This window comes from Mobula hypostoma, chromosome 1 (genome assembly GCF_963921235.1).
Source record: "Mobula hypostoma chromosome 1, sMobHyp1.1, whole genome shotgun sequence".
Taxonomy (NCBI): domain Eukaryota; kingdom Metazoa; phylum Chordata; class Chondrichthyes; order Myliobatiformes; family Myliobatidae; genus Mobula; species Mobula hypostoma.
The window spans coordinates 111,786,636-111,811,796 of NC_086097.1; the positions used below are offsets into that span (position 1 = coordinate 111,786,636).

Genomic DNA, 25,161 nt, shown 5'->3' on the forward strand with positions numbered 1-25,161 from the left:
AAAAGGGAAGCCTTTTAGTTCTGAGATTAGGAAAAACTTCTTCACACAGAGAGTGGTGAATCTGTGGAATTCTCTGCCACAGGAAACAGTTGAAACCAGTTCATTGGCTATATTTAAGAGGGAGTTAAATATGGCCCTTGTGGCTAAAGGGATCAGGGGGTATGGAGGGAAGGCTGGTACAGGGTTCTGAGTTGGATGATCAGCCATGATCATATTGAATGGTGGTGCAGGCTTGAAGGGCCGAATGGCCTACTCCTGCACCTATTTTCTATGTTTCGAAAGCAAAGAAGCAATTACCATTTATTTATATGGGAAAATCTTGTGAGCGTTCGCAGACCCAAAAATAACCTACCAAATCATGCCAAATAACACATAAAACCTAAAATAACAGTAACATATAGTAAAAGCAGGAATTATATGATAAATACACAGCCTATATAAAGTAGAAATACTTCTCTACAACGATTGCCTGCACAGATCTCCGTAGTGAAAATCTCACGCAAATACTGTTGGCATAAACGCGCTCTGTAGTAACCTATAAACTATGAAGCTGCCAAATCTACCAAATAACACGTAAAAATACACAGCCTATATAAAGTTGAAATAATGTATGTACAGTGTATCACTTACTGGAATTGGGAAGACATCGAGCATACTGATGATAGTGTGTTAGACTGAGTCGTTGCAGGTTGGGGTGGTGCAGTGGCCCCCACCCTCCAGGCCGCCGACTGATACATTGCCGCGAAGCATGCAGGGGTCCAGCAGTAGTCAGGAGGCACTCAGCACATCTTTAAGAAAAAAGCTGAACTAAACATGCTAATTAATTAGGTGCTGCCCGGCACGTAAATGTTGGCGCAGATCAGAGATGATTGCCGATTGCATCAGCACTGATCTGAGCCGACAATTACGTGCTTGGCGGCACCTAATTAATTAGCATGTTTATTTTGGCTTTATTCTTAAAGATGTACTGTGTGCCTCCTGGCTACTGCTGCATTCTCCGCAAATTGGTATAGTATCTGTCCGGGGCCCGGGTGTTGGGGTGGTGGGACATGGGGGTGTCATCTCATCGTCGGTCAGGGCGGGCAGCTCATCTTCTCCTATTACTGCCTGCCTCGATGTCAAAGGTCGAGGTTTGTCGTCTGCTGTGGCTGATGTGGAAGGCTTGCTTGACTGCTGATCCTCGCGCATTTTTCTATCACACAGTTCTTTGTAAGACTCAAAACATCCTGCAAATATCCCCTAAACCTACGTAACCTTTCAAAATTAAAGTCGTACCTTATCATTGCAGCGAAAATCTCATGCAGTTGCTTCACGTTCAGTTCCTGGACGACTTCACTTTCGCTACTGCATTTGGTTTCGATTGTTATCCTTTCCTCTTCCAAGTGCATCAGCTCTTCATCTATTAGTTCTTGGTCATGGGATGCCAAAACCTCTTCAACATCATCTTCGTCAGCTTCCACAAGCCAAACTCACTTTGTCCTTGCTTCGTTCACCACGATTGAAACGCTTAATTATGTCTAGTTTTACGCTAAGTGTAACACCCTTACGAGCTCTTTCAGGCTTTTTTGACACTTTAGAACTCATCTTGCAAACAGCTGCTCACAGGCTCGTGTTTAAGCAATGCTGTTCCGAATCCGGGGGAGAGTGGCTGCTCGGGGCATGCGCTGATTTTTTTTATCGCGCGCTGCCTTTCTTCGTAACAGTGAAAACACATTCTGAAAGCGAAAACATGGTACTAATGTAGGTCTTTCGTAACAGTGAGGTTTCGTAAAGTGAACGTTCGAAAAGCAGGGGACACCTGTACACCTTTGCCAAAAAACAACTTGTCCCAATCCACATTTGCCTCATCCTTTCTGATACCATCAAAATTGGTCTTCTCCAATTTTGAGTTTCAAATTGTGGACCAGACTTAACTTTTTGTATATTTCCTTTGAAACGACAGTCGACCCTCCTTATCCGCGAGTTCCGCATGCGGGAATTCAATTAAGTGCGAATCGAGAAAACCCGGAAGTGCTCTTCCAGCATTTGTTGTTCGAGCATGTACAGACTTTTTTTTCTTTTCATTATTCCCTAAACAATGCAGTAAAACAACTATTTTATGTAGTATTTACATTGTATTAGGTATTACAAGTAATCTAGAGACAATTTGAAGTATACAGGAGGATATGCATAGGTTAAACCTGGATTGGGATCGAAAGAAAACCGGAAGTTCTCTTACTAAGTAAGTCGGAACAGGTACATCCGGTATAACAGGTACGTCCGGACATGGCTTTAAGGTAAGGGGTGGGAAGTTCAAGGGGGATATTAGAGGAAGGATTTTTACTCGGAGAGTGGTTGGTGCATGGAATGCACTGCCTGAGTCAGTGGTGGAGGCAGATACACTCGTGAAGTTTAAGAGACTACTAGACAGGTAAATGGAGGAATTTAAGGTGGGGGGTTGTATGGAGGCAGGGTTTGAGGGTCGGCACAACATTGTGGGCCGAAGGGCCTGTAATGTGCTGTACTATTCTATGTTATTTAGCGTCAGTTAGTCAAACGTTTGTCTTAGTATATAGTATATATTTTACCTTTCTATGCATATAAAACACTTAAGAAACGTATGTTTCAGAGCTGGGCCCAGTGACAGACCGCTCCCGAGTGCGCTGTCCATCTATGCTGGGTTGATGTGGAGGATCAAAAACCCAAAACCGAATAAATGAACCACTGCGTTGCTTAGTAATAGTTGTAGCTTTCATCAGGGCAAGGCCTTTCTCACTTTATCCTTTAAAATTGTTCCGATCGTTGACCGACTGTAGCCTAACGCTTTTCCAATGACCGATGGCGTTTCACCTCTTTCTGACCGCTTTATTATTTCCACGTTATTTTCCATTCGTGATCGTGATTATTTTAGTGAACAGAAACACTGCAGATTCAGAGCTCTGCCGCTGGGTCCTAATGTCCACCGCACTGAGACAAGTTAAATGAGGTCCTGGATTTCGCTGGGTCCTAAGGTCCACCGCATTGAGCCAGGTTGAATAACGAACTTGAGCATCCGAGTTTTTTGGTATCTGCAAGGGGTCCCAGAACCAGACCCTCGCGGATAAAGAGAGCCGACTGTACTGGCATTGTAATCACTATATGCAAAGTATTCACCTACACAAACTTCTGTCACCTGCCCTGTCTCATTCGTTAATAGCAGATCAAGTATCACACACACTGTCATTGGGATTTCTACGTACTGATTAAGGAAACTTTCCTGAACACATTTGACAAACTCTATCCCATCTCGTCCTTGTACAGTATAGGAGACCCAGTCAATATGTGGAAAGTCAAAATCACCTACTGTAATAGCCTGTTGTTTCTTGCAACAGTCTACCATCTCTTTACAAATTTGTTCCTTGAAATCCCTCAGACTGTTGTGTGGTCTGTAATATAGCCCCATTAATGTGGCCATACCTTTCTTATTTCTCAGTACCACCCATAATGCCTCGCTAGATGTTCTCCAGTCTGTCCTGACAGTCACTGCCATGACAATTTCCCTGCCTCGTTATGCCACCCCTCCTCCTTTTATCCCTACAGCTCTGTCTCATCTAAAATAACGGAACCATGGAATATTGAGCTGCCAGTGCTGTCCCTCCTACAGCTAAGTCTCACTAATGGCTCCAATATTATAATTCCATGTGTTGATCCATGCCCTGAGCTCATCTGCCTTTCCTACGATACTTCTTGCATTGAAATATACGCAGCTCAGGGCACTAGTTGCCCCTGCTCAACCCTTTAATTTCTGACTTTGTCTGAGGTCTTAGGAACATCTGTCTCCTCAACCTCTCCACTAACTGTTCTGGCACTCTGGTTCCTATCCCCCTGCAACTCAAGATTAAGCCCATCATTCAGCACCAGCAAACCTTCCTGTTAGGATATTAGTCCCTTTCCAGTTCAGGTGCAAACTGTCTCTTTTGTACAGGTCCAACCTTCCCTGGAAGAGAGCCCAGTGATCAAAGTATCTTGTGTTCTCCCTCCTACTACACCAACTCCTTAGCCATGTGTTAAACTGTGTAATCTTCCTAATTCTGGCCTCGCTTGTATGTAGAAACATAGAAAATAGGTGCAGGAGTAGGCCATTCGGCCCTTTGAGCCTGCACCGCCATTCAGTATGATCATGGCTGATCATCCAACTCAGAACCCTGTACCAGCCTTCCCTCCATACCCCCTGATCACTTTAGCCACATGTAGCACAATGCTGAGATCATAACTTTGGATGTCCTGCCCTTTAAGTTAGCACCAAACTCCCTTTGCAGAAAGATCTGAGATGTCCGGGATGCTGGTACCCAGGAGGCAACATACTATCTGGGGTTCTTGTCCACAAAACTTCCTTTCTGTTCCCCTACTAATGAATCCCCTAACACCACAGTTCGCCTGTTCTCTCCCCTTGCTTCTGAATTGCAGACTCAGACTCAGTGCCAGAGACCTGACTTTTCTCTGCTAGGTCATCCCCCCCGCCTGCAGTATCTAAAGTAATATGCCTGTTGTTGAGGGGGATTGCTACATGGGCACTCTATACAGACTGCTTAACCCCTTTCCCCTTCATGACTGTCACCTAGTTTCCTGTGTCGTGCACCTTGGGTGTAAATGTTCTGCACCATTCGTAACTCCTCAGATAGTGAAGCAGTTCGTACCCAAATGCAGCAGGACTGGGACAATATCCAGGCTTGGGCTGACAAGTGGCAAGTAACATTCGAGCCACTCAAGTGCCAGGCAATGACCATCTCCAACAAGAGAGGCTCTAACCATCGTCTCTTGACAGTCAGTGGCATCACCATCACTGAATCCCCTACTATTAACATCCTGGGGGTTACCATTGACAGGAAACTGAACTGGTCTAGCCATATAAACACCGTGGTTACCAGAGCTGGTCAAAAGCTAGAAATCCTGCGGCATTTAACTCACCTCCTGACTCCCCAAATCCTGTCCACCATCTACAAGGCTCAGGTCAGAGTGTAATGGAATACTCACCACTCACCTGGATGAGTACAGCTCCATCAACACTCAAGAAGCTTGACGCCATCCAGTACAAGGCAGCCCACTTGATTGTATTCCCTTCTACAAGCATCCAATCCCTTCACCGTCGATGAACAGTTGCAGCAGTATGTGCTATCTACACGATGCACTGCAACAATACATCAAACCACCTTCCAGACCCACGACCACTACCATCTAGAAGGACAAGAACAGCAGCTACCTGGGAACACCACCACTTGGAAATCCCCCTCCAAGTCACTTACCATCCTGACTTGGGACCATGTCGCTGCTCCTTCATTGTCGCTGGGTCAAGATCATGGAATTCCCTCCCTAAGAACACTGAGTGTATCTACACCTCAGGGACTGCAACGGTTCAAGAAGGCAGCTCATCACCACCATCTCAAGGGCAACGAAGGATGGACAATAAATGCTGGCTTAGCTGGCGATGCCCACATCCTGTAAATGAATAAATTTTAAAATCCTATCTCTCTATATGTCCTATTACAACCTTAGCCTCCCAAATGATCCCGAGTTCATCCAGTTCCATCTCTAACTCCTTAACGTGGAGTGTTAGAAACTTGCAGTTGTTGTCGCCGGGGATACTGGAGGTCTCCTGGACTTGTCACATTCTGCAAGAGGAGCATTTCACTTTCCTGCTTGGCATCTCTACTGTTCTAACTGAGCAAATGTAAAGGGGTGGGGGTTGGGGGAATCTACCTACAGCTTTTGTCTGCTTTCCCTGACTGAAGTCTCGAAGAGCTAAAGCCTCAAACTCTCCACTCTTAACTCTGACCACTACAACAATGGCTGCTTCGCCTTCCCCTGCCTTCCTTTAATTTGTTCTTGCTAATCAATCCCAAATGCTGATTGACCGCTGCTCAAAGCTCCAGGTTTGCTGTGAGTAACTACCTTTTCCACTCGATCAGCGAACTTGAATGAACTATGTTTTCTCAGGCTTCTGCTCTCTCCGATTGCATGTTGCCTCAGGATATCGCTTCTTTTCTCCGAACTAACTAGTCTCCATGTCCTTCTCCATGTTAAATGCAGATAAGAAGTATCATCTTTTTCGATTCACTTTTATGTTTATCTTGTGTCCTCTTTTTAAGATTCTGATTTCCACTTTACGTGTACTTCTACATCCTTCATGCTTCCTCCAGAGATTTGCCTTAGATGACATACAGTTTGCTTCCTTTTTCCTGACTAGAACCTCAATATCTCTTGTCAGCCAGGGTTCCCTAATATTACCAGCCTTGCCCTTAACTGTAACAGGAACATGTTGCATCCATTGTCAAAGGCCATGCCCTATTCTCGCTACTACCATTGGGTAGGAGGTACAGAATCTTTAGGTCCCACACCCAGCAGGTTTGGGAACAGTTATTCTACAAACATCTGGCTCCTGAACTAATGCGGATACCTTCATTCGTGACTGCTCTGAACCTATTCTATGATCTACAGATTCATTTTCAAGGACTCTTTCATGTTCTCAGTGATAGTTTTATTTGCAGTTTGTTTTTTGCACATTCGTATTTGTCAGTCTTTGTTTATGTATAGTTTTTTGTTAAATTATATTGTTTGTTTCTTGAAAATGCCTGCAAGAAAATGAATCTCCATGCTGTATATGTAAACTTATATGTACTTTGATAATAAATATACTTTGAATTTTTCTTACCTCACTTTTTAAATCCTGCCACTTGCCAGACATCTCTTTACAAGCTAATAGCCTCTCCCAATCAACATTCGGAAATTCCTTTCAAATGTCATGAAAATTAGCCTCCCAATTTAGGACTTCACCTAGCAGATCATTTCCATCTTTCCTATAAATAGTATTAAGCTAATAACTATGGTTGCTGGTCTCAAAGTGCTCCTGCACTGACACATCAGCCACTTGCCCAGCCTCATTTCCTAAGAGGAGGTAAAGGGTAGTCCCGTCTGTAATAGGGCCACCTACATATTGCTTAAGAAAACTTTCCTGCCTCGTCTAACTCCTAGTACAATGCCAGTCCCAGTCACCTACCATTATAATCTTGCAGCTTGTTGCAATTTCCTTACATATTAGCTCCTCTGATTTCTTCTGACAATTGGGAGGGGAGGCAGTCTGTAGTATAATCCCAACAGAGTGATCACCCCTTTAATTCTAAGTTCTATACTTATCCCTTTCTATGTTTCCCCTTGGAATATCCTCTCCAAGTACTGCTGTGATGTTCACTCATCGATTTTGCGTTTCCTCGACCTCTCTTGCCTCCACCTCTGTCGCACAGGAAGCATTGGTAATTGAAGATTGATTTGCCACTCCTGCCCATCCCTCAACCAGTTTGACTGGTGTAGGATTGCAGAGGTGGATTTCCCAGCATTTCCAGTGCATCTGTCATTTGGAACACTATGGACATGTATGTGTACTGTAATTTTCTTTCTTTTTGTATAGTCAGAGAACCTTTGGCCTTTATGAGTCTATATTGGCTTTCAGATCAATCCCTTTATTCCCACTTATTACTCCTAATTTATTTGCTTGCCCATACCTGCCCTGGTGGATTCAACTCCTGGTCAGCTACATGATGGGTTATTTACAGTTAAACTACAAGCGCATCTTTCAAATGTGGGGAAGCCAGAGCAAACCACATTGATAGCACTTGAACCTGGATTGCTGGAGTTATTAGACAGCTGGACGTCCTTTAGCCCCACCATATCACCCCCCCCACACCCCCACCAATCAAGTAGGGGTAGTGTAAGTCCAGTAAGTTTATTTTTGGTTTGCTTCATAATCGTCCATGTCTGCCAACTCGATTCAACACATGGCTGAATCCCGGCTTTTGTAAATGCAGGAAATCTAAATTTTTATCTGAAGCTATTGAACAATCGAAGCAACATTAAACAAACTTTTAACATTATTAGTCTAGATCATGCTTTGTAATTTTTCTAAATGTAGAGCAATTTTATTTAAATTTTTCTGAGTGAGTACTTTCCTCAGTATGGTAAAATCCAGATGGACTGGCAGTAGATAACATGCAGTTCATAACGATATTGATAGAATTACATCAGTTATTTGCCTTCTATCCTCCGATAAGGAAAGACGATTCTAGCTCTACACATGGATATACTCAGTTGAAAGTTGCACTGTTGCTAAAAGCAGTTGATATGGAGTACATCAAATTTATGATATTACATTGACTTGTCTTTTGGGAATTATAAATCAGCAAATCTGCATGGGAATTCAGCATATGAGCAGTTTCTGAAATATACATGGTCTGCTTGAAATCCTTTTTTTAGAGGGAAAGGATGAGGGCACTTTCTTCTTTTAAGCAAATGCATGAGTAGACGATTATCACTTTTTAAATAAAATAATGCCTTAGTGATGCTTGCATTCTGTGTCACTCATGAGATTAATGATTGATTGTTGTATCCAACAATGACAGGAAACTGTATAGGAGTGTTTTTAAAGTGGAAAAGCTGGGGCAGTTCCACTCTCTCTACCTCAGAAGTCACAACATGCTGTCAGGACGAAGGGTTCCGGCCCAAAACGTCGACCGATCTTTTCCACTGATGCTGCCCGACCTGCTGAGTTCCTCCAGCGTGTTGTGAGTGCTGCTTTGACCCCAGCATCTGCAGATTATTTTGTGTTTACCTCAGAAGTCTAGGTCCAGTGGTATGAGTAGTTGTCACAACTAGGTCCCCTTGGTTGCAATGGATGACTATGATTTCTCTGCCTTGTCATACTCTTTGCTCGCGACGAAGCATTGTGAAACCTGCCTTTCTGGCTATTGGATCTCACTGTACATCTCATCCACCCAGTCTGCTGGAGCTGACTTTGCGTGCTTGGACAGGCATGTCCCTATCTCACCAGGTATGAGGTCCCTGACTACCCTCACCTGGTTTAGCCCATCTGTTGAAGCAGTGTTGTGGCCGCTGTTGCGTGCAAACAGCTACTTGGAGTCATAGGTGAGAGATGAGTGGGACCAAAGGTGAGTGAGCAACCTTGGAATAGACATGACGAGCTAATTTACCAGAGGTGCTATCCCTCCCTGGACACCCCATAACACTCCTATACACTACCTAATACCCAACGTGGATATAAGGTGATGCTTGTGATGGATACACTTTAAGATTTATTTCCTGTACATGTGCAGTGCCTCAGTTACTGGTTTTCCTTAGTCTTGTGTGTCTACTTTGTAACACTTGCAAACTATATATCCCAAAAACAAGTATTCAGTAGTTTGTTCAATGAGTTCATGTTCCAGATGGGAGTGTGTTCCAAACATTGCTATTGTCTTTGCAGTGACCTTCTCAGTCGTTATGATAATGAGATTATAATACAGCTGCAGTTCTATTTTTGTTTGCATTTTGCTTGAGGCAAAAATTCTTATTGCATCTTATATGATGTTTTCATTTCTGGTGTGTATTGTACCTTTTGTTAGTTTGAGTGAATAGATCTTTTGAAATTTCTTGATGCTTTTCTTTAAATATTATTACTTTTGTGTTATGTTACTTTTATCGGGAGTTACCAGTTCTGTCAAAACGAGGTTATTTCAACCAATTGCCCTTTTATGTTTCTTCCTTTCCGTGCAGTATTTTGTTAAACTCAAAACAGCATTTGTGCAGTTCATGAATTCAATAAAAATAAATGTGGATGGTATCTTAACTAGTAAGAATCACAGTGGTTCTTCCCTGTGTTAAATGTAGTTAAGAGACTTTTGCTATTCCTCATTCTTTGCAAAATATTTCATTTCAATTTATCTGGGAAATACTATTCTCTCTTGGATTGTGATTCATCAGCAAATTAAATGGACATTTCTTTTTGAACTGTGGAAAATTTATTTCTTTCACTAAAAGCAAACAAAATCTACATGTCACAGTTTGAGCTTAAATTTATTAAATATTTTATTTCATTTTAGGAAGCACTGTTCTGGGAGAAAAGCATGGTTTGGCAAATACGCAAGTTTCCGATATCTCCACTGGTATGTTTGCATTCATTCTAATAAGATGATTTTACTTGGGTGGTGGGGAAAAGGTGTAATTTGGTACGATGGTTTTCTAATTTGCTCTTGTGGTTGAAGGACATTATTCAGACCTATTTCAAAGTAACATCTTTATATTGGGTATAATGAAAACCAAATAAGAGGTGAAAGAAAATTGAGTTAATGTAGAACGTTGTATTTGGATATTATTTTTGGAATTGGATTGAATTAAAGGTAATTGTAATATATTTTATTTTAATTGTTATAATAGTTTAATTGATTAATGTGTAATTGATACAAATATGGTGGTCAATTAGCGTAATATTCCAAACCCCTGGTTCTGTTCAAAAATGAAAATGCATTGCGTTTACAACACACACAAAAAATGCTGGTGGAACGCAGCAGGCCAGGCAGCATCTATAGGAAGAGGTACAGTCAACATTTTGGGCCGAGACCCTTCGTCAGGACTAACTGAAAGAAGAGATAGTAAGAGATTTGAAAGTGGGAGATCCGAAATGATAGGAGAAGACAGGAGGGGGAGGGATAGAGCTTAGAGCTGGAAAGTTGATTGGCAAAACAGATACAAGGCTGGAGAAGGGAGAGGATCATGGGATGGGAGGCCTAGAGAGAAAGAAAGGGTGAGGGGAGCCCACCATAGTGAGAGGGACAGAGGGAGAAAAAAGAGAGAGAGAGAAAAAAAGGGGGGGAAATTAATAAATAAGGGATGGGGTACGAAGGGGAGGTGGGGCATTAATGGAAGTTAGAGAAGCCAATGTTCATGCCATCAGGTTGGAGGCTACCCAGACGGAATATAAGGTGTTGTTCCTCCAACCTGAGTGTGGCTTCATCTTGGCAGTATAGGAGGCCGTGGATAGACATATCAGAATGGGAATGGGACGTGGAATTAAAACGTGTGGCCACTGGGAGATTCCCCCTCCCCCTCCTGAATGAAAGTGAACATCAAGTGCTATCAACCCCATCTTCTAGAACTTATTGTAGCCTTCCCCCTCCCCCTCCCCCTCCCACTTTCAAATCTCTTACTATCTCTTCTTTCAGTTAGTCCTGATGAAGAGTCTCAGCCTGAAACCTCGACTGTACTTCTTCCTATAGATGCTGCCTGGCCTGCTGCGTTCACCAGCATCCTTTGTGTGTGTTGCTTGAATTTCCAGCATCCGCAGATTTCCTCGTGTTTGGTCTCTACAAGTTCATTTGTTTAAATACCCTACATCAGGGGTCCCCAACCTTTTCTGCGTTGCGGACCGGTTTAATATTGACAATATTCTTGCGGACTGGCCGACCCGGGGTGGGAGGGAGGGGTAGGGTTGCCAACGGAGAAAAGTAGCAGTCAAATACGTTGTTTATCCAGATTGAGACTACAATGACCATGAAGCCTTGCGCGGGCACCAGCGCACATGCGTGACTTGCGCATGTACCTCCCTATGAATCGTTTTTGGCGATTCTGTTGGGGGGGGGCGGGGCGGAGTGTTAATCACGACCGGAATACAGGTGATTAAGTAGCTAATACACTCAATTTAGTTTCTAAAACGGTTTATCTAACGAATTTAATATTAAACACACAGCGCATATTTTCCTCGCATGAATATAGTGATAAGTCAATTATCAGGAGAACTTGAAGTAAGTGTTGAATTAAATTCCAGTAGAAGTGGTAGAGGCAGGTTCGATATTATCATTTAAAGAAAAATTGGATAGGTATGTGGACAGGAAAGGAATGGAGGGTTATGGGCTGAGTGCAGGTCGGTGGGACTAGGTGAGAGTTGCGTTCGGCATGGACTAGAAGGGGCGAGATCGCCTGTTTTCGTGCTGTAATTGTTATATGGTTATATAAGTCTGTCAATAGCATCATAGTATTTAAGTAACGTTTGGATATTAAACACACAGCACATATTTTCCCTGTATGAACATATAAAATCATTGCAACACACCAATATCGCTGCATCAGTGGAAGACCTGGGCTTGTTTCCCTGCAACAACATGGTCCTATCGAGGGGTGATGGGAGACAGCGATACTCGAAGGGGGTTCCTTATGTCCAGTCTATTCTGCAATTTAATTTTCATTGCATTCATTGCAGAGATATGTTGGAAATGGAAGAAACGTTTTCAGTGCTTTCGTGGCTATCTCAGGATATTCAGCCTTGACTTTGATCCAGAATGTCGGCAGAGATGTTATGTCAAACATACTTTTAAGCCCGCCGTCATTTGCAAGCTGGAGGAGTTGATTTCCTTCCCGCGTGGACATGGATATGCGCGGGTAATGAACTCACGTGTGTTCAAGCTCAACAGTGGGCGTGACAGGGAATGAGGAAAGGTGCAGCTGACTCATATCGCCAAATCATATCGTTTCCTCGCGGCCCGGTAGCACATGCTCTGTGGCCCGGTGGTTGGGGACCGCTGCCCTACATGCATTGTTGAAATTAATGCATACAAGGAGAAACCTAAAATAGATTCATATTGTAGAGCTGCTATTTGTTTGATTGTTGTGACATTGAGGCATTTTGTGTTAGTAAATTCATTCAAATATGCTTAACTGGACATACAACTTTTCCCCCAATGCGTGGGAGGATAACTAAGAAGGATTTTCAGTATGATGCCTTGTCAGTTCTGTATATTAAAGTAACTAAATAGTACAACTTGAAATTCACAGTACAGTAAAACTCTGGCAGTCTAGCAATTGGAAATCCATAATGTTCGGCATCAGGATTATGAGGGGGGGCGGATGTGTGCAGTCATAGCCTGGGATCTGGAATGCTTGTAAATTTCCTGCTCCTGTGTATCTCACGTGAAAATTTACTTGACTACAATGTAACTTTTAACAAGTGAAATAAATATTTTTGGCTATCTGATATTGAATACCCAGCAGACTGAAAATCTGAGAGAGTATCAGTAATAAAATTCCAAGGGTGCCAGATTATCAGAGCTTAACTGCACGTGCGCCACTCGGTGAACTTACTCTTTCTTTTAATCTAATTTACATTACATTACATTTATTGACACAATAATTAAAAGTTGAATGCCAGTTCCACAATATGCTTTTTACTGTAGCAGTAATTGTAAAACTTTAATCCCTGAAAGTCTCTTGTCGCCTTCATGATAGGATCATCCAGCACTGTTTGGTTTAAAAAAGCATTTGAGAATGAAATTTTTTTGTGAGAACTTGCATAATTAAAATTTGAAAGTAAATACATCAGATTTAATTTGGGAATCTGTCTACTATTAGCCACATGAATACAGAAGACATAATATTATAAACTGGTATCGCTCATATAATTTGACCTGGAATTGCTTCCAGGATATCTTGCAGTCCTGCTCTATATGGGTCTGTAGCTCAGTTTGCACCTTGCCTGCTTAAGACTCACTAGAGCCCAGAAGGAGAGGGATGAATGTATGGAAAAAGAAATGTTTGTACTATTCCTTCAATCTTCTCCTTGTTGAATCTGGTGATTGTCCAGAAAGTTCTTCAAAAGTCAAGAATGAAGGGCAAATGTTATGGTTACAATAATTTCATTTGGGGCAGCACAGTAGCATAGAGTTAGCACGACGCTTTATAGTACGGGCGACCTGGGTACATTTCCTGCTGCTGCCTTCAAGGAGTTTGTACGTTCTCCCCATGACCACACAGGTTTCATCCCACAGTCCAAAGATGTGGAAGTTTAATTGGTAGGTTAATTGGTCATTGTAAATTGTTCTGTGATTAGGCAAGGATTAAATGGGGGATCGCTGGGCAGCGTGGCTCGAAGGGCAGGAAGAGCCTATTCCATGCTGTATCCCAGTAAGTAAATAAATTAATTAATAAAGTTGTTCATTATAGTGCAGGTCAGATAGTCAGCCTGTTCTAGCCAGCTAAGTAACAAAACAGCGGAGAGAAAAGACTAGTATAGAGGGAGAGGGAATGCAACAACAAAAAGCTGCGGGCTGTGTTTTCCCTCTTTGTACTGTAAAGTAGTTCAAACCAGATAGAAAGGTGATGATAAGAATGGTCTACGAACAAGAACAGTCTTGATTTATGCTGCCATGGTATCTCAGGCTCACAGACAAAGAAACCGCATACAGAATCAACTATACTACAGATTACTGAAAATTTACAGACAAGTTTTATAATAAAACCTGCAACCAAACTACAACAATAACAATTTAACAGCAATTTAGACCTAAATCCAGCAGCCTCGCCTCCCCACTTTGATTCTGAATACAACAATTTGAATCATGACACTTGAAAATTTAGAGGCAGTAAAACTTGTGATATCAGCATTGAATATAGAATTTAATCAACTGTGAGTTATAAAAACATAAGGGTTCTTGTACTGTCATGTGATAATTGGGTGAATTGTCCTTATGAGTTCAAACTTGCATGAGTTTGGACAGCTCATTTGATTATGGTCCTTATACAAGTAATTAAGATGTAAAATACAATAAGGCAAACTGGAGGAAATATTCTAACTTGTAGTGTTAAATAACCCCAGCTCCTAAGGGCTGATCTGATACAGTTAGAGAAATCCCATCTATCAGATTGGTGTATCTTGACTATACACACAATGCTGGAGGAACTCAGCAAGTCAGGCAGTATCCATGAAGGGAATAAGCAGACGTGGTTTTGGGAAGAGGGAACACCTTGTGTTGCCCTGGGAATTTACCCACTCTAATTTGCCTCAAGACTGCAAACACCTGTAATATGTATAGAGTCCATGAATTTGAAGCCGTTTTGCTTTACTTGTATAGACTCAGTCTGTCTCCTAAGTAAATATAGATGCAAAAAATGCATTTAAGATCTTTTGGCTCCACGCATGGATTACCATTCTGATCTTCCAGAGGATAAATTTTGTCTTGCAGTCCTTTTGCTCTTAACGTGTATCTGTAGAATCCCTTGGGATTCTCCACCACCTTGCCTACTAAGGCAACCCTAATGCATTCTTTTATCCCCCCTGATTTCTTTCTTGAGTGTTCTCTTGCATTTCTTATACTCCATAAGCACTTCATTTGTTCCTACCTGCCTATACCTGTAATGCACCTCCTTTTTCTTTCTTAAGCAGGGCCTCAATATCTCTTGAAAACCACGTAAACACAAAATACTCTGCAGATGCTGGGGTCAAAGCAATGCGCACGGCTGGAGGAACTCAGCAGGTCGGGCAGCATCAGTAGAAATGAACCTGTTTTTTGGCAATGGTGTACTTAGTAAGTAGGAGGCCTTCAAAATTGAGTACAAAGCTTGTATTTGCCTGTCAGAATAAAGGGTAAAGATAACAAGTGTAGGGAACCTTGGTTTTCAAGACAACACTCACAACATGCTGGAGGAACTCAGCAGGTCGGGCAGCATCAGTGGAAACAAACAGTCAATGTTTCCGGCTGAGACCCTTCGTCAGGACTGAAGAGGGAGGGGGCAGGGGCCCTGGAAAGGGCACTTACCAGCCTTCTCCTTCCCACCCTCCCCCCACCCGCTCTATAGGGCCCCTGCCCCCTCCCACTTCAGTCCTGACGAAGGGTCTCAGCCGGAAACATTGACTGTTTGTTTCCACTGATGCTGCCCGACCTGCTGAGTTCCTCCAGCATGTTGTGAGTGTTGTCTTGAAAACCAAGGTTCCCTACACTTGTTATCTTTACCCTTTATTCTGACAGGCAAATACAAGCTTTGTACTCAATTTTGAAGGCCTCCTACTTACTAAGTACACCATTGCCAAAAAACAGCCTGTCCCATTCCACGCTGGCCAGATCCTTTATGATACCGTCAAAATTGGCCTTTCTCCAATTTAGAATGAAAACCTGTGGACCAGCCCTATATTTTTGTATATTTACTTTGCAACTAATGCATTATGATCACTAGATGCAAAGTGTTCACCCACCCAAACTTCTGTCACCTGCCCTGTTTCATTCCCTAATAGCAGATCAAGTATCGCACTCTCTCTTGTTGGGACTTCTACATACTGATTAAGGAAACTTTTCTGAACACATTTGACAAGCTCAATCCCATTTAGTCCTTTCAGAGTATGGGGGTTCCAGTCAATATGTGGGAAGTTTAAAATCACCTACTATAGCAACTTTGTGTTCCTCGCAACAGTGTGTGATCTCTTTACATATTTGTTCCTCTAAATCGCTTGCACTATTGGTGGTCTGTAATGTAACCCCATTAATGTGGTCATACCTTTCTTCTTTCTCAATGCCACCCATAATGCCTTACTAGATGAGCTCCCCGTCTGGCCTGACTGAGCACTGCCATAACACCAGGTTTCTTCCTTTAATCCCTTCCATTCTCTTGCATCTAAAACAATGGGATCCTGGAATATTGAGCTGCCAGTCCTGCCCCTCCTGCAACTAAGCCTCACTAATTGGTACAATATCATAATTTCAGGTGTTGATCCATGTCCTGAGCTCATCTACCTTTCCTATGATATTTCTTGCATTGAAATATACACAGCACAGGACATTAGTCGCACCATACCTCAACCTTTTGATTCCTGACTTTATCTGAGGTCCTAGGAACATCCGTCTCCACAACCTCTCTACTATCTGTTCTGGCACTCTGGTTCCCATCCCCTGCAACTCTAGTTTAAACCCCACTGTGCAGCACTAGCAAACCTTCCTGTTAGGATATTAGTCCACTTCCAGTTCAGGTGCAAATTGTCTCTTCTGTACAGGTTCCACCTTCCCTGTGGAAGAGAGCCCAATGATCTCTCTGGCCCTACATTCCTCCTTAGAACAGCTGGAGAATAAAGATGCATACGTAAGGCTCCTTTTCATTGACTACAGCTCTGCCTTTAATACCATCATTCCAAATGATTCCTAAGCTCCGGAACCTGGGCCTTAGCACTCAGATCTGCAGCTGGATCTTCAACTTCCTCACAGACAGGACCCAGGCTGTAAAAATAGGGGACAAGCTCTCCTCTGCAATCACTCTGAGCACCGGTGCCCCATAAGGCTGTGTACTCAGCCCCTTGCTGTACTCACTGTACATTCATGATTGTGTAGCCAAGTTTCCATCAAACTCAGTATATAAGTTTGCTGATGACACAACAATTGTAAGCCGTATCTCAGGTAATGATGAGTTTGAATACAGAGAGGAAGTTAAGAACCTGGTGGCATGGTGTGAAGACAATAACCTATCCCTCAACGTCAGCAAGACGAAGGAATTGGTTGTTGACTTCAGAAGGAGTAGCGGACCGCATGACCCAATTTACGTCGGTGGTGCGCAAGTGGAACAGGTCAAAAGCTTTAAGTTCCTCGGGGTCAGTATCACAAATGACCTGACTTGGTCCAACCAAGTAGATTTCACTGCCAAGAAGGCCCACCAGCACCTTTACTTCCTGAGAAAACTAAAGAAATTTGGCCTGTCCCCTAAAACCCTCACTAATTTTTATAGATGCACCGTACAAAGCATTCTTCTAGGGTGCATCACAACCTGGTATGGAAGTTGTCCTGTCCAAGACCGAAAGAAGCTGCAGAAGATCGTGAACACGGTGCAGCACATCACACAAACCAATCTTCCGTCCTTGGACTCACTTTACACAGCACGCTGTCGGAGCGGTGCTGCCAGGATAATCAAGGACACAACCCACCCAGCCAACACACTTTTCATCTCTCTTCCCTCCGGGAGAAGGCTCAGGAGCTTGAAGACTCGTACAGCCAGATTTGGGAACAGCGTCTTTCCAACTGTGATAAGACTGCTGAACGGATCCTGACCCGAATCTGGGCCGTACCCTCCAAATATCCAGACCTGCCTCTTGGTTTTTTTGCACTACCTTACTTTCCATTTTTCTATTTTCTATTTATGATTTATAATTTAAATTTTTAATATTTATTATCGATTTGTAAATCAGGGAGCCGGGAGCGCAGAATCAAATATCGTTGTGATGATTGTATGTTCTAGATTGGTGACAATAAAGTATAAAGTATCTAAAAATCTTGTGCTCTCACACCTAAACCAACTCCTTAGCCATAACTGTATAATTTTCCTATTTCTGGCCTCACTGGCATGTGGCATGGGTAGCCATCCTGAGATCAGATCCCTGGATGTTCTAACCTTTTGCTTAGCACCTAACTCCCTGAACTCTCTTTGCGGAACCTTGTCACTCATCCTACCCATGCCATTACATGAACCATGACCTCTGACTGCTCACCCTCCCACTTAAGAATGCTGAGGACTCAATCCAAGATATCCCAGTCCCTGGCCTAACATTGGTGAGCTATGTGGTATGTATTGGCATACTCAACTGCCAAAGACATTGACAGCATTTGCAAACTCAGATGATACTCTTAAGAGCATATTATAGGTGATTTCAATTGGCATATTGTGAGTTGACTGCAGACTACATCAGAATGAGATTCATCATGTCAAGTTGTTAGTGACTGTTCGATGTCTTCTGGGTGGTTAGTGATTTAATTGCTGTAGCCCACTTATATAGGCACTGAATCAGAGGTTACTAGCACATTAATCTCTGTGCTTGTTGCCTCCATCCTCATCTCCTGATACCCCCTTAGCTCAATAGCAGTGGCTAGTGTACATCCACTTACTCTTTCCTATAACTTTTACTGCTGAATTAGTAATTAACAGCACCTGGTAGAGTCCATCCCACTGAGCAGCTGATGGCTTTTTGTGGTTTCTTGATCAGGACCCTCTCAACAGGAATTAAAGTATATCCTCCTGCTGCATTGCTCTAGAGGGCAGAAACCTGTTGTGAAGCAGACAAACAGCTTGGGTTAGTTTTATACAATAATCAACTAAGCTGTCTGTCATTATGTGTATATCAGGTTCTCTGAGATCAATAGCTCCAGCTAATAACATGCATATGTCATTCTGACATCACCTTAAATGGGCTTAATCTAGTCTTTTTGTTTGGAGTTGCTGTGCTGCATAAGATCATGGGGAGGCCATAGGCCATGTTGCATCCTCCTTGTGATGATGATTGTTTGGTAGTACCATCTATTTGTTTCACCTTTCCTGATGATGTGGACAGTGGAAGGATCATTCAGTGTATATTAGTCAGCATACCTTGTGACATACACTTCCGTGAAATGTGTCCTTTAATCAGAGTCAATGTGACACATCAACCTCCATCCTGGAAGGTAGTCCTAGATCAGAGATTTTCTGTACATGTAGTAGTGGCTTTCCTTGCCAGAACAACCCCCACCCACCTTAAGACCTTGTCCACTATAACCAGTATATTTGAGTATCCTTGGCAATTCAGTAAGATGATGTAATTCACTTGTAAGTGCAAAAAAATGCCCAACTGGGACTGGAGCACTCAATTGTAGCATTCCGCTGCTCGCAGGTTTATTTTCTGGCTTGCCACGCACATCATTACATTGAGTTTGTGACATAACTTAGGATTCCACCACAACTAGGAAAATCTACCAGCCATCTTTTCCACTATAATGTGTATCTGGGAAGTAATGTGCTTGGGGCCACCAGTCTTTGACAAATACTGTATCTCCATGCTCTGTTAATGTTTAAGTTCCCACTGCTCTCCACTCAGAACCACTTCTTTGTTAGAGGATCAGGCTTCCATTTCTTGAATATCCTGTACATCCATTTGGAATTGTTCAAATTTGCTCTCACAATTTTAGTTGTTGGATTCACTATTCTCCCCATGCATCCTCCCCACCCCCTCCTGTGCTACCTTGTCTGATTTCCATGGCTTTAAATTTGAAATGACATTTATATTTCATTACAGCCACTTCTGGCAGTAATTGTATAACGCCCATTAATTCTTGTACCAACTGGTCATTCTTGATTCAGGTTTCTGCAGCCTTAAGAAATCCCCTTTGCTCCATGAATTGTTAAAATCATGAACAACACCAAAAGCATATCAGGAGTCTGCATTGATGTTAGCTGATTTTTTTTTTTTTCCTTTGCCATTTTACAGGTTTCCATCAGGACTTATAGTTCTGTCTGTTGTGCAAAAGCACCAGGAGCCATACTTACTGATGTCAGCACGTCAGTTTCTGAGGCAATAGCCTTTCCAGCCATTCTAACTACGCCTTCAGGCATTGAGAAGTTGTCTTTGAATTTGATCTGGTTTTGGCAGGGGCATTTCTTTGCATCTTCATAACATATTATCTTTGCACATTTATGGACTTCTTGTGTCCAATGGCAACACTGTAGCTGTACTCACGAGATTTGCTTTTTCGATGTCGATATTAGGTGCCTCAAGAACGATGGACCATTGGGCAACCATTACTTGGTTCTATTCATTGTCAGTAAAGTAGACTCAGGGCATCGGGCGTTGGACATACACGCCTTGATCTAGCATAACACTGTAAACAGCCACGACTGGCAGATAAGTTAATTGCCTTGGTTGCAAATGTGAACACTGTCATTGTGCTACATTGTCCATCGGGCAGAATAATAGCCAAGGGGAAGCTGTTGGTTTCCTTGTTCCTAAGTGAAGACTGCTGTCATGTAGCCATGTTTCTCATTGACATGGAGGGTGACTGGTTTGCCTGATCCTTCTGTTGTCTTCGGAGTTTAAACAGTTCCAGTTCTCAGTAAGAGTCACGGGACTTGCTGTCCTTTAACAGACTAAGTAGTTGAGCATTTTCAATACAGTATATATAGTTGTAGTTGCACAAATCGGAAAAGTTGAAGTTGCTGGACTGGTGCGGATGGTTTTGATAGCCTTCGTATGATCCTTGGTGATTCCCCACTTACTTGGGGCAATTCTTTGTCTCAAGTAAATCCCTTATTCTTGCTGCAATTGTGTCTTGTCCAAGCTTGCTATGTGGCCTTTGAAGGATAAATAATCAGGTAAGAAGAGTACCTTGTGTTCATTTTTGTCTACATTGTCACTGCAATAAGGACATTATTCATATATTGTATGAAAGTTGAATCAGTGGTTGGTAATTTTGTCAGATGTTGTCAGAGGCAGGTGGTAGACATTTGGGCTATTGTGAAATCCTTGTGGCAGCCTCAACCACTGGTATTACTATCCATTAACTGTAAAAGGCAACCATGATATTCAGGGTACAGTCCAGAACCCATTGACCATGCCAATAACTGTGAACAACCTGTGTGATGGTTTCATTGCATTGAAAATGATTGCTGGATCATCCATTGGAGTGGCTAACTTGTCAGTACATTGATTGGCAGCCCTGTAATCCACTATCAGTCTCCATGTGTCATTTGCAATCTTAACAGGCCGAAACAGATTGTTTGACTTTGAGTTTTGACAAGAATCCTTTATTTCTCCAGCTAGTTGACAACAGGTACAGTACCTTCTATAATATTTTGCTAAGAGGATGCTGTTTGGCACATGGTGTCACCTTTCCAATAAACTTGACTGGATCCATTTCCAGCAGGCCCCAGTCATTTTTCTGTTTTGATCAATTGGATGAGTTGTTAGTACAGCTTTGACCAACCACATGAGGTTCCAGACAACTTTACCTTTCATTAACTCAAGACATCCGTCCATTCCAAGGAAAGGTTGAAAGATGTCTCCCACTCAGGATAGTATTATTCATAGATGAAGACCAAGCTGCACTTCAACTGGTCTGGTTTTGGTTAGAGTAATTTTCTGTCATCCAGCACCATGTGCACATCTGCAAATATTGGGTGGTGGTACTTTGCATTTTGTGCACTAGTTTTGTTTATGCACATTAGCTCAGCTCTGGTATCTATTAAGAATTAAACATGTTCATTCTTGTTCGGGAGTGTAACATATAGATGGTCCTTTTTTTTGCTCTATCAAATCAAACAACAGCTGCAAGGAAGTAGATAATTGTTTCTTGACTTTGGGACTGTGTCAATCAAGTCAAAAAAATTCTTTGAGTTGCTGTCATGTTCCTGTCAATGTGAACTGGTCTCGCCATTCTCCTCTAATCCCTCTCATTAACAAGGCGTTTTCACTCTTAAAACTGTGGCTCACTAGATTTTTCTTTTTGTGCCATCCTTTGTAAACTCTAGAGACTATGTGAAAATTGTAGATCAGCAGTTTCTGAGATATTCAGACAAACCATATCTGGTACCAACAATCATTCTACAGTCAAAATCACTTGAAGATATTCCTTCCCCATTCTGATTTCTGGCTTCTTAATCATATCTGCATGCTTTCATGTATTGAGTTGTTGCCACATGAATGGATGATTAGATATTTGCATTAACAAACAAGTGCAGAAATAAACCTAATAAAGCGTCCACTAGGTATATATTATTGTAATTTATAGTTTATTTTTTTCGTAAGTACTGTGCAAAATTCAGGCATGTAAAAGAAAATTCTGTAAAGTGAAGATACTTTTAAAAATAATACAATTTCTAAATTCAAAAATTACTATAAAAACACTAAAAAAAAAATCAAATTGGTGTTTGAAGTGCCCATCGTTTGCTTTTAACCCTGCATCAGTTATCTTAGGTACACTGTCACGCAGTTTTATAAGAAAATCAGCTGGTAGGTTGTTCCAAGCACCTTGGGGAACTTGCCACAGTTCTTTTGCAGACTTTGCTGTCTTGCTTGCTTCTGTCTCTCCAGGTAATCCTAGACAGCCTCATTGATGTTGAGATCAGGACTCTGTGGAGGCCACACCATCTGTTGCAGAACCCCATGTTCTTTTTTTCCACTGAAGATGGTTCTTTCTGATTTTGACTGTGTGTTTCTGATCCTTGTCCTGCTGCAGAATTAAGTTGGGACTGATCAGATGTCTCCCTGATAGTACTGTGTGATAGATGAGAATCTGCTTCTATTTCTCAGCATTGAGGATTCCATTAATTATGACCAAATCACCAACTCCATTTACAGAACTCCAGCTCCAAACCTGTAGGGCAGGGGTCCCCAACCTTTTTTGCACCGCGGACCGGTTTAATATTGACAATATTCTTTCATGCTGGCCGATGGGGGGGGGGGGGGGTTCAAGTTCAACAGTGTGTGACAGGGAATGAGGAAAGGTGCAGCTGGCTCATATCATTTCATATTGCCAAATCATATCGTTTCCTCGTGGCCCGGTAGCACATGCTTTGCGGCCCAGTGGTTGGAGACCACTGCTGTAGGGAACCTCTGTCATGCTTCTGTTGACCACAGACACATTGTCGTAGCGTTGTCCAGCGCTTTTCTATGGATAAACTGCCTCCTGTTTGAGCCAAAATTTTCAAATTTTGACTTGTCAGTCCAGAGCACGTGCTGCCATTGGTCAGTTCCCCATTTGTTGTGTTTTTGTGCTAGGTGAGTCTCTTGGCTTTGCTTCCACTTCAGAGGAGTGGCTTTTTGACATCAACTCATCCATGAAGAATACTTCTGACAAGATTCTCTAGACTGTATAGGGGTGTTGTAGGTTCCAGTGATTTTTGTGAAATCAGAGTGCAGAGCTGACAGCTGGGCTCCTTCTGATTTCAAAAGGATGTCAGTTTGATGTACCTCCCGTCTGCTGCACTCTGTTTCTGTGGCATTTCTGGTCTTTAGCTTTGCCCATTTATTTGTGCTTCTTCAGAAGAGCTTGAACAGCATATCTTGAAACCCTTGTCTGCTGTGAAATTTCTGCTTGGGAGAGATCTTGCTGATGCAGGATCACCACCTTGTTTTGTTGCTGTGCTCACTCTTGCCATGGTGTAAGAATTGATAATTTGAAGATTAAATTGTCACATCTGCCACATCCTCACCTTTTAGTTTGTTTGTCTTTCACCCAGTTTGATTCCTCCTCCTCCTGACTTTTTATGGTGGTTGGTAGTCTAATTTAAAGGTGCATTACCGCCACCAACTAGACTGGAGTGTGGTGTAGAAAATTGGGGGAAAACCCTAATTACTCTTTCAAATGAAAGCTAAATTACCCTGAAAAATGAAAATCCCTATAGATTGTGGGTTAATCTAATCTAATCTAATCTAAAGAAAGACTGTACTATGAATTAGAGTCCTCCCATAACTTGGTTTTTAAATGAAAACTATCACCCCACCCCCAAAGATTGTAATGAAGCTTGCATATTTCTTTCAACCTTATATGCCTCACACTGTAATAGTATATGTTCAACTCTTTCATAATGATGGCAAAACCTACACAAATCAGAATGATGTTTCCAACAAGATATAAAGAATAACTAGGCAAAGTATGCCCAATTCTAAGTCGTGTCAAAATAATTCCTTCCCTTTTTGTTTTACCCCCTTCTCCCATCAACCCAACAGTTTTATGTCCTCCCCTTATGCCTATTATCCCACCAGTCTTACCATAACCAATTATTTGTTAACCCTACCAACCCCTTAGCTTCTAAGTGGAAGGTCTATATTCATTGTTGAACTTTTAATAGCTTTCTTAGCTAAACATTCAATCCACTCATTCACTTCAACTCCTCTATGTGTAAGGACTCATGAGAAGCAAACATATAAACCAGTACTTTGTATATGAAATAATATTTATTGAGTTTCCACCATTAAATCTCACCTACTGCTAGAAAATCTAATCAAAACTGAAAAGGAATCTGAACAAATTACAACTTTATATGGACATATTTCCTCCACTCACTGTAAGCCTAAAATGAATGGCAACTAATACTGCTGTATATACTGATAAATGCTCAATAAATTGTTTCTTTATCATTGTCTATAATTCAGGCACAGAAAGATCCACACCATCATTCCCAGTTAAATTATCTTTTGATCAATCTATACAAATAGTTAACATACCATAATAATTCTCCTTAATATATTGATGAACCAGCTGACTCTCAGGCAACTTTATTGTTGTGTAAACTAAAACTTAAATTCGTCAGGGGGAAAAAAAACAAGGTTGGGTTACTGAGAAAGCTATAGTAGGACATATTGCATAATCCAACAATCCTATATTCCCAGCATGATGAGAACCCAGCCACCTAAAGATATAAACGTTCTTCTTGTGATATTCCCAACAGTCCTCCAACACACCTTTAATAGAATGATCATTTCTTTGCCCCCTCAGATTAATCCAGTATGTTAACATAAACCTCAACCTCCACGATTATGAGGGTAATTGTCCCATTTCAACCAGTAAAGCAGAAACGGGATGACCTTATTACACCACAACACTGTCCTAAACTTGTATTTGTATCATATCCAAACACTGAAAAGTTGAAGATGAAGCTGACCCATAAGCCACTCAACCATAATCAAGAACAGATCTAATTAAAAAAAAATAGAAATAGTCATTTGATTCCTTCTACACCTGTTTCTGTTTCAGTTAATCAGATTAGTTCATTTAACTCTGTCATTCATCATTAGCACCTATATAGCTGCAAAGTCATCAAGTATTTATTTGTAAA

General features: G+C 41.9%; 1 protein-coding gene across 1 annotated transcript in view; it reads left to right on the plus strand.

The window, feature by feature from the left end:
- lrp12 (low density lipoprotein receptor-related protein 12) overlaps nucleotides 1-25,161 on the plus strand; it is an 83,271-nt gene that overhangs the window by 11,969 nt on the left and 46,141 nt on the right. The window contains exon 2 of the mRNA XM_063054915.1: nucleotides 9,885-9,947. Coding sequence (XP_062910985.1) covers nucleotides 9,885-9,947 — 63 coding nt within the window. The remainder of the gene's footprint in view (nucleotides 1-9,884; nucleotides 9,948-25,161) is intronic.